Source organism: Convolutriloba macropyga, chromosome 12, assembly GCF_964194025.1.
Source record: "Convolutriloba macropyga chromosome 12, txConMacr16.3, whole genome shotgun sequence".
NCBI lineage: Eukaryota > Metazoa > Xenacoelomorpha > Acoela > Convolutidae > Convolutriloba > Convolutriloba macropyga.
In genome coordinates this window covers 26609512-26627011 of record NC_134479.1, presented here as the reverse complement: position 1 = coordinate 26627011, position 17500 = coordinate 26609512, and the positions used below count along the sequence as shown (strand labels likewise).

The 17500-nt window shown below is 37.3% G+C and overlaps 2 protein-coding genes across 2 annotated transcripts in view; one reads left to right on the top strand and one right to left on the bottom strand.

Moving 5' to 3' along the window:
* Positions 1 to 17500, top strand: part of LOC142351143 (protein unc-50 homolog) — a 440200-nt gene that overhangs the window by 182927 nt on the left and 239773 nt on the right. The gene's annotated exons all lie outside the window — the stretch shown is intronic.
* Positions 7687 to 8264, bottom strand: LOC142350439 (uncharacterized). Its single transcript, XM_075402286.1, has 2 exons — positions 8226 to 8264; positions 7687 to 8112 (listed from the first exon to the last, which is right to left on the bottom strand). The coding sequence occupies exons 1-2, from the start codon at positions 8262 to 8264 to the stop codon at positions 7687 to 7689; spliced, it is 465 nt and encodes a 154-aa protein (XP_075258401.1).

Genomic DNA, 17500 nt, shown 5'->3' with positions numbered 1-17500 from the left:
CAAATACTAAGCCATACATAAATAAACAGTAACAATTATTTTCAAAAAATAATTTTTCATGTAAGTGGATCTGTAAAATATAGGAGGCTCTTGTTTATTGCTTATCAGGACCGCCATGTATCGCTAAAAAACGCACAATTATGTAAGATCTGCGCTTAAGAAGTTGAAAACAGGATATTGCTAATTCTAGGCGCAGATCTTACATATTTTTTAGGGTTTAGAAACGCTCAAAACGCAAATTTATACAATTAGAAACTTCAAAACTTATATCAATTCCTCAACTAGAAACGTGAAATTAAAGTCCCATTAATGAAGAAAGCAGTTATTTCTTAACCAAGGTACTCTGGCACAGTGATAGCAGTGGCGACAAACATCCTAGCGGTCAGTGTTTCGAGTCTCGTAGAAAGAGGTCTAAGCGTTGATACAATGCAAGAGCAACGTAGAAACGCTAAATTTTAATCAGATCTACGCTGAGAAACGCAAAATTCTGGAATATCTATGCTCAAATAATCAAAAACTATGCTAGATCTACGCTTAAGCAGTCAAAATGATGTAAGGTGCGCTGTAAATAGCGTTATAAATCTAGAAGATCCTAAACAATTCTCATACATAATTTTGCAGTTCATGCATTGAATTTATGTCTTTAAATACAACGGATCCACCTCAATTTTGTATTAGAAAATTGCGCAGAGTCTTCTAAATTGTCAACACTATTTACTGCTTATTTTTAATAATTTTAACAAAAGTTTTCAGCCCGGATAACTAATTAGATACGGAATACTATATTGTTGGAGCCCTGCTAAAATTTGGTTGTGGGACTAACCACCCAATTGGCAGATTCCTTGTCATAGCTCACATCGCGGGAAATGAGAAAAGAGTCAATGGATCTCTTATTACCTCCAAATAATTGCGGAAATTTTATCATAGTTGTAGTGTGCCGAAAGTTGTAATCCCGGACTGAACAACAAGTTCGAATCAGCGCTGAAAAAGTCTTGTTGCAACTCCGATCAGTAATGTATCAGAGCTCTGATAATATCACTTATTAGGATCGGCACATCTTGAATCACAAGTCATCTTGAATCGTCGTCATAAGTCTTGGCAAGTGAGTCTTTTCCTCAATCCGTGGAATAATTGCTCTCTATAGAATTCTTGTACAAAAGTGTATCACAATTTTTCTTTTGTATACGTTTTTTGACCAATAAACTCAGAATAGTTAATTATAAAATTTTGCAAAATTGTTCATGTTTCATTGAAAAAGGAACATAAATAATCTTTCTTAAAATCTCCTTATTGAAATTTTGCGTTGGTTTAAATTTTCGTTTAAATACTCCATGAAAATCTTCTGTTTTAATTAGATGAGAGACCTATAGAACTATCAAATAGTAGAAAAACAAGGGGTACTAGGAGGAAGAGTAATGCTAGGAGAAAAACAAAATTTTTGTTCTCTTTTTCAATTTTTTGTGTAATGATTATTTTTTTATAAATTGTTTTCTTTTTAACAGTTATTTAAGTCCATAAATACTTTAGAAGCGTATATTTTTTATCATAATTTAATATCCTTCTCAATCCCTGTAGAAACCCCAACAGATTTTCATTTTCTCTCCTTTCTTTCAAATTTTTAAAGCAACTCTACTTTTTTAACCTGCAATAAAAATGTACTTGTTTTTATAAAAATCAACGGCCCACTAAGGGAAACAAAATTTTGATTCTCTTCGTTGCGTAACCAATAAATGAAAATATTAACTAAAACACCGGCCTCGCATATATATATATATATATATATATATATATATATATATATTCCCCATTTCAAAAAATGTAGATAAATTTAGTTGAATTATGCCGTCGAGCAGGTATAGAAAACATTAAGTAAATATGACAAGTTTTTTTAGTAGACAAATCAAATTTGGCCAAAAAAATGACAGAGTTTGTGTAAAACTCTGAACTATGAAGTTGACCTAATTTTTCCGAGATGGAGAAAAAGTGACAAAATAGCTGCACCACGAAATAAGGGGGCAGGTTAAACAACCTCATGAGTTTAATTATTAAACAAAAATTTGGTCTATATGGCTTACTTCTGATAAATAATATTATAACTGTCATAAAATATTAAAGAACTCTGAATGAAGATCAGGCCTTAAATTTGTGGTAATTTTTTCTCCAGTTAATTGCCGTAGGCAGTCTGTTTTTAGCGGATAAAGTTTTTTTCACTGCTTTCACATTACAACCATTCACAGCATTCATCTTAAATTGTACTTTTTTGCAATTTTCAGAGTTGCTAGCTCGACTTGAGAATAGAAAAACATTATAGAGACAATTTTGTGACTGCACAAAGAATTGTTTGTCGGCGAAATTGATAATTTTCAAAAGATGGGCACCTTGAAAACTATTGAATAGAATTTTATGAAGGAAAAAATTGTATTTTAAATCATCAGTTTGCATTGGAAAAGCTGCAACCACGTTTTTAGGACTAATAATCATCTCAATTTACAAAAAGCTCCATTAGCAAATATCAATTGAGTGGAAAGTACATAGAGGGTAAATTTGGAAAGATTTGATTTGAAGGAGTTGATATTTATGAATGAAAATGATTTTTCACACTTTTCATCGTAATTTTAACTTCTTCATAACCTCTATCAGGGGTTCATGAAAAGGCTTCAGCAGAATGATAAGCGACAAAGAGTTTACGAATCCGTAACTGATCTTAAGAGTTCGCAATCCAACTTCAACTGCCCATATTCGTTTAATCTGCCGAAGACCGACTTCTTGAGAGCTGACCAATAATTCGTTGATCTTAAAATGTTCTAATCTGTAGTCGTACAAGGAAACCATCAACTCGTAGAACGCGTTGTCTGTTCAGCCGTCTCCCGTTTTAAATTTTGCATTGCATTGGAATGTACTAGCTAACTTATTATGATAATATACTTAAAAAAGTCTTTACTTTGAGAATGATCAACTGGGTTATATGTTTCCGACTCCGAACACATTTTCAAAATAATTATTTTTTCATTTGGATGTTCTTATTGTTCTGTCTCAGCTAAATTGACGTCTGGTATCTGAACGTACCTGCAACTACAGGTAATTGTGCCTCAGGAAGTCCTCTTTTAAAATTAACCTAAAAAAAACAGTATTAATTTGAAGTGACCTTCGCAATGTACATTAACCACTGTTTATTTACTCTTACAATGAGGATAAATTTGGCGATTGGTTGTTCTATGGTTTGTTTATGAGTGAGGTTGATTTCAGTTTGCAGTTTTTGTTGGATGTTTAAAAGAGCATTCATTTGACTGATAAGAGTTTCAAACCCATCACCACTTTTCGTTTCTTGAATTTAGAGACCTATTCTACCAGAAATGGATCATTTCTTTCTAGTTGAGAAAAAATATATATAAACTTTTTGAAAACTGTTGTGCCCGTCTTAAACGGTGAATTACAGATAGGATTCCCAACAGAAGAACGTTGTTGCGCGTTTTCTGCTTCAGGTTTTATTCAATTAATTAGGAAAACAGTTATGTAAAATATTTGAACGTTGTGTAGATAGACGGTTTTGGAAAATTTTTTGCGGGTGTTTGTCGTCTGTGTTACGACTGCTCAAGAAGATTCTCTGTGGAGCCCACTCATGTTGCTCAAGTCTTATGATAGCTAATTGAATGATAATATCTAAGAAACTTTAGGTTTTAGAAGATTACCCAACTGCAGCTTTACATGTTGATATTAAAAATATCCTTGGTGATAGATAAACTTAAAATATTTATTAGATCAAAAAAGTTCTAATAATTTACTAGCTTTGCCAATTTAACGACTTTTCATTCAAGCAAATAACAAAAAAATTTCCATTTAGTAGATGCCACGATGTGAATGCGGTAAAATCCGAAAGATTGTATGTTCAATTCCATCAAACTATCTATTGCTTCCACATGACCAGTAAAGTTGGTTTCGAAGTGATCCATCTCTTCAGTACGACTTATTTTTTTGATGAGCAACAAAGATGAACAGGCGAGACCGCCCAGGTCAGTCGAGGGAAGCCTCTGAAAACTAGTTACTTTCAGTATTCACGATCTGGCTGACTTGGAGAAAATTTGGAGCACGACAGCCCTAAGCCGATTCTCAGCAGTTCGATTACTAGAAATATCCTTGGGACTCAAATTGTCTGCGCGGGTTTTGATCTTCTGACAGGTGCGCTGCCTGTCGAATAATTGATCTGGGCAATTTTTTCAAGGTTTTTCACTGCATTTGTCCTTGATTTTTCTTCATCAACTCCGGGGATAAGGAGGTTTATGCATCAGAGTAAAAGAGTGGAATAGTTGCCCTGTCGAAATTGATTAGTTTGTCTTGTCTCTCAAGTTGGTTCTATTTGTCTGTGATATGTTCTATATTCGGGGATACCGTGCAATTCGAGGCAGTTTTCAGTGCAAAAATCAAATAAATTGTCTGCTTTTCCAATTTTTGCTGAGTTTATTGCTTTGGCATTTGTCTGAAGCAACTCCAAACTTTTCAATACACTGCTTTTTTGCTCTATCTCTCTATCTCTATTCGGCTAATGCTTCCTTTTTTTTACAATTCAAAGAATTTGAATTGTATTGGGGCGCTGTCTTTTTTTTTAAGATCTGTTCACACATTTTCATGATTTTTGAAGTCAAATTGGAGTAGTGATTTTTTTTGCCGTATATCTCAAGGAACCATTGACACACTGCTTTAGCTGTTTTCTTTCTGATATTTGAAACATTTTTGTTGATGTAGAATATCGTGTTATAGCGCCGCTGTAGAACAACAACATGGATCAAGAGGCCAAAAAACAGATTTGAAACCCACAGAGCCCAATTTTGCGAAACCTCTAAAAGTTAAAATCTTCTTTAAAAGTGATCCGCTATCTTTGCAAACTCCGCCCCCTCCTTTCAAACGATAGTCAAAAAATCTTGTTTTTTCGCATAAAGTAGTCGTAGGGGTATAATGAGGCCCCCGAAGATTGCAACAAACATAGTTGTTTTACAACTACATCTGTGAATAGTAGCCCGTATATGGTGTCAATTTGAAAATTGTTATTTGTCGTCTACTTGTGGAAACATTTGTTATGGCATATTTGCCATGTCCTGAGTTTTAGTTCATCCTGCTGACATTGGAGACACTTAAAACTTTAACTGCATCATTAAAGCTTTACCTCACTAATTTTTTCAATGCAAATGCTTTTAGTTGAAAGATCAATTATTATCACTAACTTCTTCAAAACCTTTCAAAATCTTTCGGTTTTTTTAAAAATCGTCCAAAAATTTTCAAAGTACTGAACAAATATAACGTGAGTTCAGATATGAGTTGTTTCTCAATTTTGCATCAAACAAGATATTTAGATGGCTGGCTGTTGCGGCTGCTCAAGAATCTCAGCGGAACCTAATCTTCACGGCCTGGTTCTCGAGTTTTACGCCGGACTGGTTCTTCACTCGGTTCGACTTGACTCACAATCTCGTGGATACGTTCGGTTGTATTAAAGGACTGTAAATATAATTTGTGATTGAAGTTAAGAAAATCTTGGTAATAATCTATGTCCAATCTCTTGCTGAAGTTTGTACGGCTTCAGCCCAAAACTAGTACTGTTACTAACTTCTTGTCAAGAAAATTCAACTAACTTATAACGCGGGAGATCTTAAGATCTAGCAAAACTTAGAAAAAAAGACCAAAATTGATGGAATCAGATTTTGTCACTCTGAGAGCCAACTGCTCTTTGTAAAAGTTTCTATCGGTTCTAAATACAATATGGTTGCACTTTTCAAACAATTGGGTTAAAGTAAGTAATAAATAGGATGTCATTTATAACATCATTGTCACTGATTTCAGATTGGTTAATCAAATAAAGTGATTTAAGTCAATGTTTTTATAGTAAATGTCAAATTACCGCACTATTTGCTTTTGTTGACAAAAGCACGGATGGTTATTACGTAGCACTAAATGCCTCAAATCTATGAGATATGACCCATAATGAACTCTTAAGGGATCATAGAACTAACAATTTAAGAATTTTAACAATAAATAACAAAATATCGAAAATTGCCTATTTTGCACCATATAAGTGCTAATAGCGACAGTTGTGGGTCTGATGCAATTACGTCCGTTTGGTCCTTTAGTAGTTCAGAGGTAACCCTAACCGTGTGCCAAAACCTCAGGTTGCTTGGGTTTTGCCTTCCAAAAATCGGGGGGGGGGGGTGTACAGATTTTTGGTCCCAACTTGTAAAAATTTTCAGTTTTGACCATTTTTGAGTTTTGACAAATTTCAAGTTTTTTCATTTTCAAACGTTATTTCTTGCTGTCTGATGGCTTTTCTAGCTGATTTAAAGTGGCGCCAACATCGCCGGCCCTGTTTTCGATCTCGGAAACACCATCGTAGAATACTGGCGGTTTAGCTCTCCAACTTCACGACTGGCCGGTTTAGCTCTCTATGTGCCATTTTGACTCTGGCTGATCTCAAAATTCCGTCGTTTCCAGTGAAGAACTCAATGATTTGTCCTAGTTTGTACTCACAATGTTTCACAGAGTCATCTACTAGCCATACTAACTTGCCTTCTTTCAGGTTTCGCACATGTTCTTTTGACCACTTCGATCTCTGGTTCCATTGTGGAAGATATTCACGAGTCCATCTTTTCCAGACTATGTCGGTATATGCTTGAGCCGTTTTGAAAGATTTTCTCAGGTCATGGTAGCGTTCACTGGATGGCATGAATGGTGCACTTGCACTTTTTCGTCCTAGCAGGAAGTGATTGGCTGTAAGGGCCCTCAGATCCTCTGGGTCGTCACTTACTGCTGTCAGGGGTCTTGCGTTGAGTGTTTGTTCCACGAGACACATTGTTGTGCTGAGTACCTCTTCGGTGAGGCTTCGGTTGTCCAAGATTGCAATCATGATCTTTTTGCAACTTTGAACCAATCTTTCCCCGACTCCACCAAAGTGTGGCGCTCCAGGTGGGTTGAATTTCCAAACAATCTTTTTCTGAGCTTAGTCGCTTTCAGTCTTAGTTTTGTCCCACTCGTCCCTAAATGCTTTGAGTTCCTTGGCTGCTCCAACGTGTTCGTGCCATTGTCGCTGATGATGGTACTTGGATAGCCACGTCTTGCAATGAATCTTGTCACAGCAGCTAGACATGACTCGGTGTCCAATGACTGTGTGACTTCGATGTGTACTGCTCTCGTTGTCAGGCAAGTGAAGAGGCAGCACCATCTCTTCAAGGTAAGTCGTAGGAATTTCATTTCAATGGGTTCGAAGTAATTGACTCCGGTATGGGTGAATGGGAAAACATGCTCATCAAGTCGCTCTCGTGGTAGGTCAGCCATCGGTGGGTGGATTGGCTTGGCGTTCCTGTGTCTGCATTTGATACATCTCGACTTAATTTCTTGTAATGCATTTCTTATTCCAATGATCCAGTACACTTGTTGGAGCATGTTCCTCACGTATTCTGTGCCTTCGTGTAGGTTGTCACGATGTGCTCTCTCCAACAGAAGTTGTACAACTTGATGCTTTGCAGTCAATAGTATTGGGTGTTTGGCATTGTAAGCGAAGTTTGAATGCTTCAGTCAACCTTTCACTCGAATTGTTCCATCTTCTTTTATGAAGAGTGACAATTTGGTGATGTTCAATCTTTTCGAGATTTCTTTGCTGTTTGCTATCGACTTTGAAACATTCGGGAAGCTTTCAGTTTGAACAAATCAAAACAAAATTTGCTCTGCTTGATAGATCTCTTCTGCTTTGAGGGGTCCCTTCTCCTTTGTGTTGAACCTCATGCAATAGGCAATGAAGTTTCTGATTTTATTGAAGCTACTGAAGCGGTTCCAGTCAAATGGTTGCTCCACTTGTGTTTCTGCTGCTACAGTACTGATAGCTTGCTCAGCTTCAACATTGTTCTCTTGGCACCACGGATTTGACCAATCATCTTCATCCTTTTGTAGCCATACCGGCCCGGTTAACCATACAGACTCTCGGAGTTCTTCAAAGGACTTTCCTCGGGTTCCTATGTCAGCAGGGTTTTCGACACGTTTGACGTGTCTCCATTGATCCATCGACGAGTTTTCCAGTATCTCCGCTGCTCTATTCGCAACGAACTCTTGTTGTTTCTTGTGCGCTTCCTGTAGCCACTGTAGGACCGTTGATGAATCGGTCCAATGAAATATTTTGTCAATTTTGACATCATGCTCGTTTAAAATCTGCTTTCTGAGACGAACTCTAAACTGCGGCTTGGAGTTCTAACTTTGGTATCGTCATTTGTCTGATGGGTGCCACACGGCATTTCCCTATCACATAGGTGAGTCTTAACGTTGCTTCGTCTTGGAGTTACGCCACGATGCACATTGCTTCTTCTGACGCGTCTGTGAAAATGTGAAGTCTGAGGTTTGAACATCCATTTTTAAAATATAGTCGATTTATTGACATTGTCCTTATTTCTCTCAAATCAGAGCACCAATCACTGAACAGTTTTGAGTGTTCTACTGACAACCCTTTGTCTTATGTTTGTCCCATTGCTGCCCAAACGCTTTTGAGTAGGAGCCGCATTCTTATCGTGAAGGGTGAACATATCCCAATTGGGTCGAACACTGCTGAGACAAAGGATAGGACAATTCTCTGAGTTATTTTTGCTGGAATTTTTTGCTCAGTTCCACGACAAACAATGAGACCATCTGTGTTCACATTCCGGTTTAGTTCAAGTATTGAGGATGATTGAGGTTCAATTTCCAAAGTTTTCACCACTTTCGTTGACCTGTCTGTCTCTGGGATCTTTGACTTGACTTCTTCGTCACTTGTTATCCATTTCGTCAATTTGAATCCACCTTTGCTGAGTATGTCTCTGACTTTCGGTAGATTTCGATTGATTCTTGAGGTGTTCTGACTGACTTAAGGAAGTTGTGCATGTAGAAATTTCGCTAAACCATTTTGACGAGACTTTCGTCGTTGACTGCGTTATCTTTCGCCACTTGGTGCAAAGCGTATTTTGCAGAAGTCGGCGAGATTTTCGCCCCAAAAACGTGTCGTGTGTACTCTTATACTTCCATATTCTGCTTTGGATGTTCTTGAAGAAACATCGCTTCTATGTCGGCTGATAGAGCTACTTGGTGTTCTCGGAAGCGAAAAATTATTCCGACCAGACTCTGTAGCAGGTCTGGTCCAGATAAAAGTTTGTCGTTTAGGGCTACGCCTTGATACTTTGCTGCTGCGTTGCATACTCTTCAGACTTTTCCAGGTTTATGCGGGTTAAAGACAGGATGATGTGGCAAATACCATTTTAGTTTGTTTCGGGTTTCATTCAATTCTATTTGATCAACTTTCCGAACGTATCCAGCGTTGACATCCGTGTCAATGGTTTCCTGATAGCGCTTTCATAGCGTCTCGTCTTTCTTTAGGCGTCGTTCTAGGGACCTCAGCTGCCCCATTGCAGAGTGGAAGTTTTTCGGCAACTTCACTTCTTCCTCTCGACACAGAAGTCCAACTTCGTATCTTTCACCGTTGAATCGGGTCGTTTGTTCCACCGTCTTGATTGCTCGTTGTTCGTCTTTTGAATGATCTGTGACATCGCAGTTTGAGGCGTAGGACTCGATATCCTACCACTTACTCAACTAGTTTGCCAAATTGTCATCTGCAATTGATGTTGCTGTGGTTGCAAGTGTTGCTGCTTTCTTCGCTGGCAGGGGTCCACTTAAGGCCCAACCAATCGTTGATTTCACTGCCCATGGATCAGTTTTGTCTTCCGACTTCTTGAACTCAAAAGGGCGATGAATGTCGTAACAATCTTGTCCAAGAATCACTTGAACCTCGTTTAGATTGTAGTTCTGATTTGGCAAGTTCCTCAAATGTGGGTAGCGGTCTTTCAACTCTTGCAGCTCCACAATCTGGTCACCCAATTTCTGTTTTTCGTGTACGTAGAATTGCACTGTTGTCATTGGTTGAGACTTCTCATGGGCTGAAACAGCTATCGGCACTTTTTCAGTCTTTACATCCTGTGATCCATGGATCCCTGCTACTGATAGAGATGCTTTTCGGCCTTGGAATTGGAGTTTTGACACCACTGATTTGTCCACAAATGAGATTGAGGTTCCCGAATCACACATTGCTAGTAAATTTAGGCTCAATTCTCTGTTTGTGAGCTTGACTCGCACCACTGGGAGTCCTCCTTGGGTGATGTTAGTTGCTACGGCTGTTGTAGCTTCTGAGACACTCGCTGTGTCTCTCACCGCAGTTGGGTACACTCACCGCAGTTGGGTACACTGCATGTACTGCTTTTGCAGTCCTTCCACATGTGAGCGGGTCCCAAACAATTGAAACAAATTCGAAACTTTTGAACATGTTCTCGTCGTTCCAGTACTTTCATTAATTTGAACTTCTCACAAGTCCAAATAGGGTGTTTTCCGTCCTTGATGGGACATTCGGAGTTGCTAGGTTTGCTTGAGTTTTCAGCGTTTGAAGCAAAAGTACTCGTTTTCGGCTTATCGCGGCTTTGAAATTTGTTTCTGTCAAACGACGAGTTTGTCTGTGCTAATAAATTCCCATGAATAGTTGCTTTGGAGGCGAGCAATTCTTTGAAGACGATCAAGTTTCCTCTCAGTAGTCAGCGATCTTGGAGGTACTGCAGCCACTGTTCTCTCAGTTGCGGAAAAAGTTTTCTGGTTGTTGAACTTAGCCCTGCTTCGGCTTCTAGGTCTGATGTGTATCCAAGTTGAGTCAAGGCGTTCACCACATTTGTAACCACATTTGCAAACTTGACGATGCTCGTGGAATTGTCGTGCCGAATTGGAGGATGAGTATGTATTTTCCTGAAATGAGCATTGACTATGACATCTGATCTGCCATAATTCTCACAGAGTATATCCCAATTATGACAGTATGATTGTGAGCTGAATCCCATTCCCGATTTTGCAGCTTTTGCTTCACCCGTGAGATTGGTCAGGTATTGCATCTTTTCAGTATCGCTGATTGGCTTTTGATGAACAAAAACATCAAAAAGACCTGACCACTCTGGCCACTCTAGCGGATCTCCTGAAAACTCAGTTAGCTTTAGTTTGGGCAAGCTACTGGAACCACTGCTTGGTACTGATTGGTAAAGGACTTGGGGAGTGGTGTGATTCACTGTGCTCCTGGTCCTGCTCTCGGGTGATCTGTTTCGGCTGATGTTAATGGGACTCTGACTCCTGAATATGTTTTGGGATGCTGACGTTCCTTGCTGCTGAAACGTCGTCTTCGTCAACTGGGTTTGCGGATCGGTTACTCTGATTGATTTACGGATTCTGGTTTCTTGAGAATGCTTGGCTCAGTCAATGCACCCGGTTGAAATAGCGAGGTTGTTTTCGGATAGGCGCTGAAACGCTTGCCGCCTATGTCTTGTGCGCCAATCTTGGGAGGGTCAACAACACAGTGTGGAGATAGTGGTCAGCTAGGTCCAGAGTGTTCGGCCACTGTTTTCAGCCAACTTGGCGTTACTCTAGTCATTGATCTTGATCGAACACTTTCTGTGTCATCTGCCACTGATGCAGATGCTCTTGACCTTCCTTTGGTTAGCTCGATCTGGAGATGTCGTTGCTGCTCCTCTGCTGCTGCTTTCTTTCGTTCGTTGTCGAGCTCTTGCTCTCGCTGTCGCAGAAGCAATTCCTGCTCTTGCTGCCGCCGACGTAATTCTTGCTCTTGCAGCTTCATGGCATCTCGTTCATTTTCGTCGACGAGCGTCGTCCCGACGAGCGCGACTGTGCAACACTGAGTGCACACAAAGAAAACTCAACAACTTCTGTCTTCATTATTCGAAGAGATTCTGCGCAATCTTCATCTAACTTTTCTAACCCATCCGCCTGATTACACAGTATCTGTTTTTCGGTGTCGCTTAAATTTTCTGCATTCAATTTCTTTTTGAGTTTTAACAATCCGTCCTTGATTGGAACAGAATCTTCCAATATTTTGTACCCTCGCAATATATCTCTCCGGTAGTCGACAACTATTGAGCGACATTCTTCAATGTCGCGGAGATCTAATACTTTGTCAGCTACCAATCGCAAAAATTTACTCTTTTCTTCTAACATACGTTTGATGTCATTGTAAAAGTTTTCAAATTACTTTGGTTTTAATAGTAACCTCTGATGTTGTCGGTTTTCTTCCAAGTCGTCTTACGTCTCGAAAAAAAATCGATAAGCACCTTCGCCCGTCATGGCTTTGTTTTGTGTCAGGTAGCCTTCTAGCTCGTTGAGGTGTCTGGAGAAGGACTTGAGTAGGTCAGCTTGCTTTTTCTCTAACGTCTTGAGTTGATCACTTGCCTTCCAATCAGCTGTCTTCCAGTGTCTGTTGGGACTTTTGCTGTCCATCGCTGCTGGTTGTGTTTTGGTCTACCAGGTCGAATCGAAGATTCGTTGCTGTTCATGTCACTGTTGTTGTTGTTGTCCGGGTTGGCGGACCAAATGTTGCGGCTGCTCAAGAATCGCAGCGGAACCTAATCTTCACGGCCTGGTTCTCGAGGTTTATGCTGGCCTGGCTCTTCACTTGGTTCGATTTGGCTAACAATCTCGTGGAAAACTATAAGTCGCTCGGTTGTATTAAAGGACTGTAACTTTAATTTGTGATTGAATTTAAGAAAATCCTTGGTAAAAATCTATTTCCAATCTCTTGCTGAAGTTTGTGAGGCTTCAGCCGAAAACTAGTACTGTTGCTAACTTCTTGTCAAGAAATTTCAACTAACTTATAACGCAGGAGATCTTAAGATCTAGCAAAACTTAGAATAAAAGACCAAAATTGATGAAGAATCAAATTTTGTCAATCTGATAGCCAACTGCTCCTTGTAACAGTTTCTATCGGTTCTAAATATAAAATGGTTGCACTATTCAAACATTTGGGTTAAAGTAAATAATAAGTTAGATATCATTTATAACATCATTGTCACTGATTTCTGATTGGTTAATCAAGTAAAGTGATTTAAGTCAATAATTTCATAGTAAATGTCAAATTACCGCACAATTTGCTTTTGTTGACAAAAGCACGGATGGTTATTACGTAGCACTAAATGCCTCAAATCTATGAGATATGACCTTTAATAAACCCTTAAGGGATCATAGAACTAACAATTTAAGAATTTTAACAATAAATAACAAAATACCGAAAAATGCCAATTTTGCACCATATAAGTGCTAATAGCCACAGTTGTGGGTCTGATGCAATTACGTTCGTTGGGTCTTTGAATAGTTCAGAGGTAGCCCTAACCATGTGCCATAATCTCAGGTTGCTCGGGTATTGCCTTCCAAAAATCGGTGGGGTGTACAGATTTTCGGTCCCAACTTGTAAAAGTTTTCAGTTTTGACCATTTTTGAGTTTTGACAAATTTCAAGTTTTTTCAGTTTCAAACGTTATTTCTTGCTGTCTGATGGCTTTTCTAGCCAATTTGAAGTGGCGCCAACACTTTCCATTAGCGATTTAGAAGTGTTAAATAATGTTATATATATATATATATATATATCAATATATATATATATATATATATATATATATATATATATATATATATATATATATATATATATATATATATATACATTACATTTCTGCCATGGGCACACAAATTCTGGTGACGGGATTTCCCTTACCATAAAAAATTTTTGCAAGGTAAAGTTTTTTTACAATTGTTTTACTAAAATAAAAGTGAAAACACTGAAACCTGACAAATTGGATACAAAAAAGGCTGAAAAATTCAAATTGGATACAAAAAAGGCTGAGTTTTTTCCCCAATCGGCAAATTTTAGGAATAAAAATTCAAAAAAGCGAGTGAAATCACCTCCAAAAACAATGATTTATTATACACACAATGCTGCAGAAATTCAGGAAATTGTGAACAAATGGAAAATAATAACAGCTGACACTTCTTTGATCTGAACAACTTCTTTATAAAAAACTTCAAAGATAAAACTGTTCTATTTCTAACATATCGACATGTCCTGTGAGAAAACAACATTTTCTGCACGTTTAAAAAAGCTGATATAATCGCAATACACAAGATCGTAGAGTGGCTCAAACAATCGAACGACAGGTCTATTTCATTGCTGCCAATAATAGCAAAAACTTGTGAATATTTATTGTGCAACAAAGTAAGCAGTTTTTCGGAAAAATATATTCTGCTAGAATCGGGTTTCGGACAAAAAAGAGGTACAAGTGACGCATTGGCGCACTTTCACTGAACGCTAGAAACCAGACCCCCAAACAATCTTTTGGGTTTTTCAATAACCGAAGAAGGCATTGGTTACAGTCGATGATTGCTTTCTACCAAGAAAAATTTCTAAGGAGGAGACCAGTATATTCATGAGGATACCAGTCTTCATTATAACGAAATGGTATATAAGTGGAAGAAACAGAGTTTTCGAAATATTTCTCAAAGAACGAGGGCAAGGCCAATACAGAAGTTGGATATCTAGTTGGCATATTCGATAGTCATCTATATTTTTTTAAAAAAATTGTGAAAGCAGTAAGGTTAAGGTTGACAAAACTTGTATTCTGTTTGACAGACTCATATGTATGTTCAAGTAAAACGTGCAACAGATTGTTCAACATGAAGTACTAATAATGGAAACTCCAAAAATGACAACAATTCAACTGATTGAAACAAATATTAAGCAAATCACCCAAATAATATTTTGAAAAAAAACATGACATCAACTGTTAATGAACGGGACAAGTCTGGAACTTTGTTTAGCTAAAGAAATCCATGATTTGAACTATCAAAAAATTTAACAAAAACAATGAGACATGAATATAAGAGTTAAAGATTTACAGATTTATTGACGATCGTATGTTTATCAAAGTGGAACAAAAAATTGGCAAATAAAAGTAAGTTGGAACCTACTAGCACTGGAATTAATATAAAACGCATCGGAAAATGATTTGAAAATTGCCAATTTTAATCTCAAATTTGATTCTATGTATGTTGAAACTATAAAAGCTTATAGCAGGTCAGAACTAAACCCACACCATGATGCGTTCCTTAGAAACTATATACAAAGAAATGCCAACATCACCGATCATTTATAAATTTCTTTTGTTTCACTGTAGTTTATAGACACAGGGTTTGGTTTTTGGCATCCTCCATAAGAGTTCTTAACTGGAATATTTTAAGATAAAAATTCTTTTTTTTCGCTACTACCTCAACCAAAATTACACTGTTTCCCAACGGCATAACCCGACTAGGTCCAAAATCTTTTGATGTCCTATCAAGTGTGTATTTAAATTAATTCTATCAACTAAATTTTTTTATACACATTTGAGATCAATTTATTTTTTTCAATTATTATTTTTATTTTTAGGATTATTATCATTAACATTTTGAAGTGGATTAAGTCCTTAAAATTGAACAAATCGAAATGAATCAAACTGAAAAAAATAAATGGTCTTCGTGCATCATCTTGTGAACAACATCTTGTGAAAACTGAAAAGCTTCAATTTAGTCCAGATTTAATATACAAATTTTTTTCAGATCATTTTTGGGGGCCTTCGATATAGAAGCCGATGACAAACAATGCATGCAAGTGACATTGATATAAAATCCCGATGAAGACGCAAATTTTTGAAGGTACAAACCATTCAAGGGGGGGGGGTGCAATGATTTGATGAATTTGTTTATAATATAACTTGATCAAAAAGCAAACAGTAATGCAATAACAATATTTGTGTGTGTGTATGTGTGTGTGTGTGTGTGTGTGTGTGTGTGTGTGTGTGTGCGTGCGTGCGCGTGTGTGTATGTATGTATGTATGTATGTATGTCTGAGCTGTGTACACTATATACCTTTACCTTCAAACTTAGTTGTGCGGGTTTTCTGTCAGCCAGTCGTTGCCTCTGGAAAAGTACCTGTGATGATTTTTTTATATATTTGAATCTTGCGGTTTTATCAAGTTGAGATTGAAATCTATGACTATTTATTTTCTAAGAAACTAGCCCACTTTTTCTCTTTTTTTTACAAAATTTTCCAAACGGGAGTGCACCAGCTGCGTAGGAGTTCCACAGTTTTGTGCTTTCAAGTGTCTTGAACGTCATGTAAGGCACCGAAGTGATAATCCAGCCCAACCAAAGAACTTTGAATGTTTTGTTGAGGAGATGTTTCCGTTCAACTGCCATCAAAGTAGCTAGCTTTTGCATAGTTTTATTGTACAGGAAACCAGTTATGATTATAGTTGGAATTTGGATAACCGCTGGTTTGACAATTCTGTATACAACAGGAGAAATCCAGCACATATTGCACTGAAAATGTTCCATTTGATTATGGCGTGCCAGGCAATTTACATTTGCAACTCAACATAAAACAAATATTTTCTGTTTAAATATCCATTTTGAGGCGAAATCAATTTTTTTTCCTGCAACATTCTTTTAATATAATTTAACCTTTGGTTACATTTATACACAAAATTGATTCTACAGCTACATGTAAACTCTCAAACTGGTGACAACTATACAGGTTGAGTAGAGGGCATCAAATTAACATCCCAAGATTTTACAGCCATCGCTCGCTACAACAGATAAATTTGATAAATTTTCGACAACCCCAGTGATTCTGGAATTTTTATCACCTAAGATCTGCTAAGATTCTGATCAAAAGTTTTTATCATGTACGATCTTATCTGGTCTTACACGATGAAAATTTTGCCCGGCATTAACTTTAATCGTGTAAGATCTGATCAGATTCTCTTATAAGATAAAAATTCAATTTTGCTGAATTGTTATCTTATAACATCTGATAAGTATCCTATCAGATCTTACAAGAAAAAAGTTCACGTAGGGCAGAATTTTCATCGTGTAAGATTTGATAAGACATGTTTTAATGATTTTAATATTGCCGCATAATTTAGTCAAGTTCCTATGAAAAAAATGACCGGTCAACTAAACAATTATGAACCAAAAAATATTTGTTGATTCTTTGGCGTCAGTTTTATTCTGAGTCTCAACTAGGTACTATGGCTCAATTTAGAAATCCAAGATAGTTTTGGTCTCTGAAAAACAATTTTCAGTTTAGTTTGATGATCACCGCTTCAGAAACAGCCGCTGATACTGGAATAACCTTTTTCACAAAATCTTATAGGTCTCAAAGACAATATAAAATAGTTTTTCTCTTTGTTGCTCTAACACTTAATTGTTGCAGGCTGTAGCTCTTTGGCTACTGCTTGAAAGCAACTCTGAATTGTTTTACTTTTGAAGGACACACCATACTTAAAAAATTTTTATCGTATAAGTTCTGATAAAAATCTTATCAAAAAGATGAGTCATAGCTTTCAGAATGTTCATCCTACAAGATCTTATAAGATTCTTATGAGATCTTACACGATAAACATTTTTTGTCAGGCAGAATTTTTATCGTGTAAGATCTGATGACATCTGATGAAAAATTTTAATCGTGTAAGGCCTGATAAATTGTCTGACAATTTTTTAAGAAACTCGTAATATCTAACACGATAAAAATTCTTAGATGTCTGGGAATTTTTTATGATCACCTTCAGCCAAGCGATTCTTAATATAGTTATAAAATC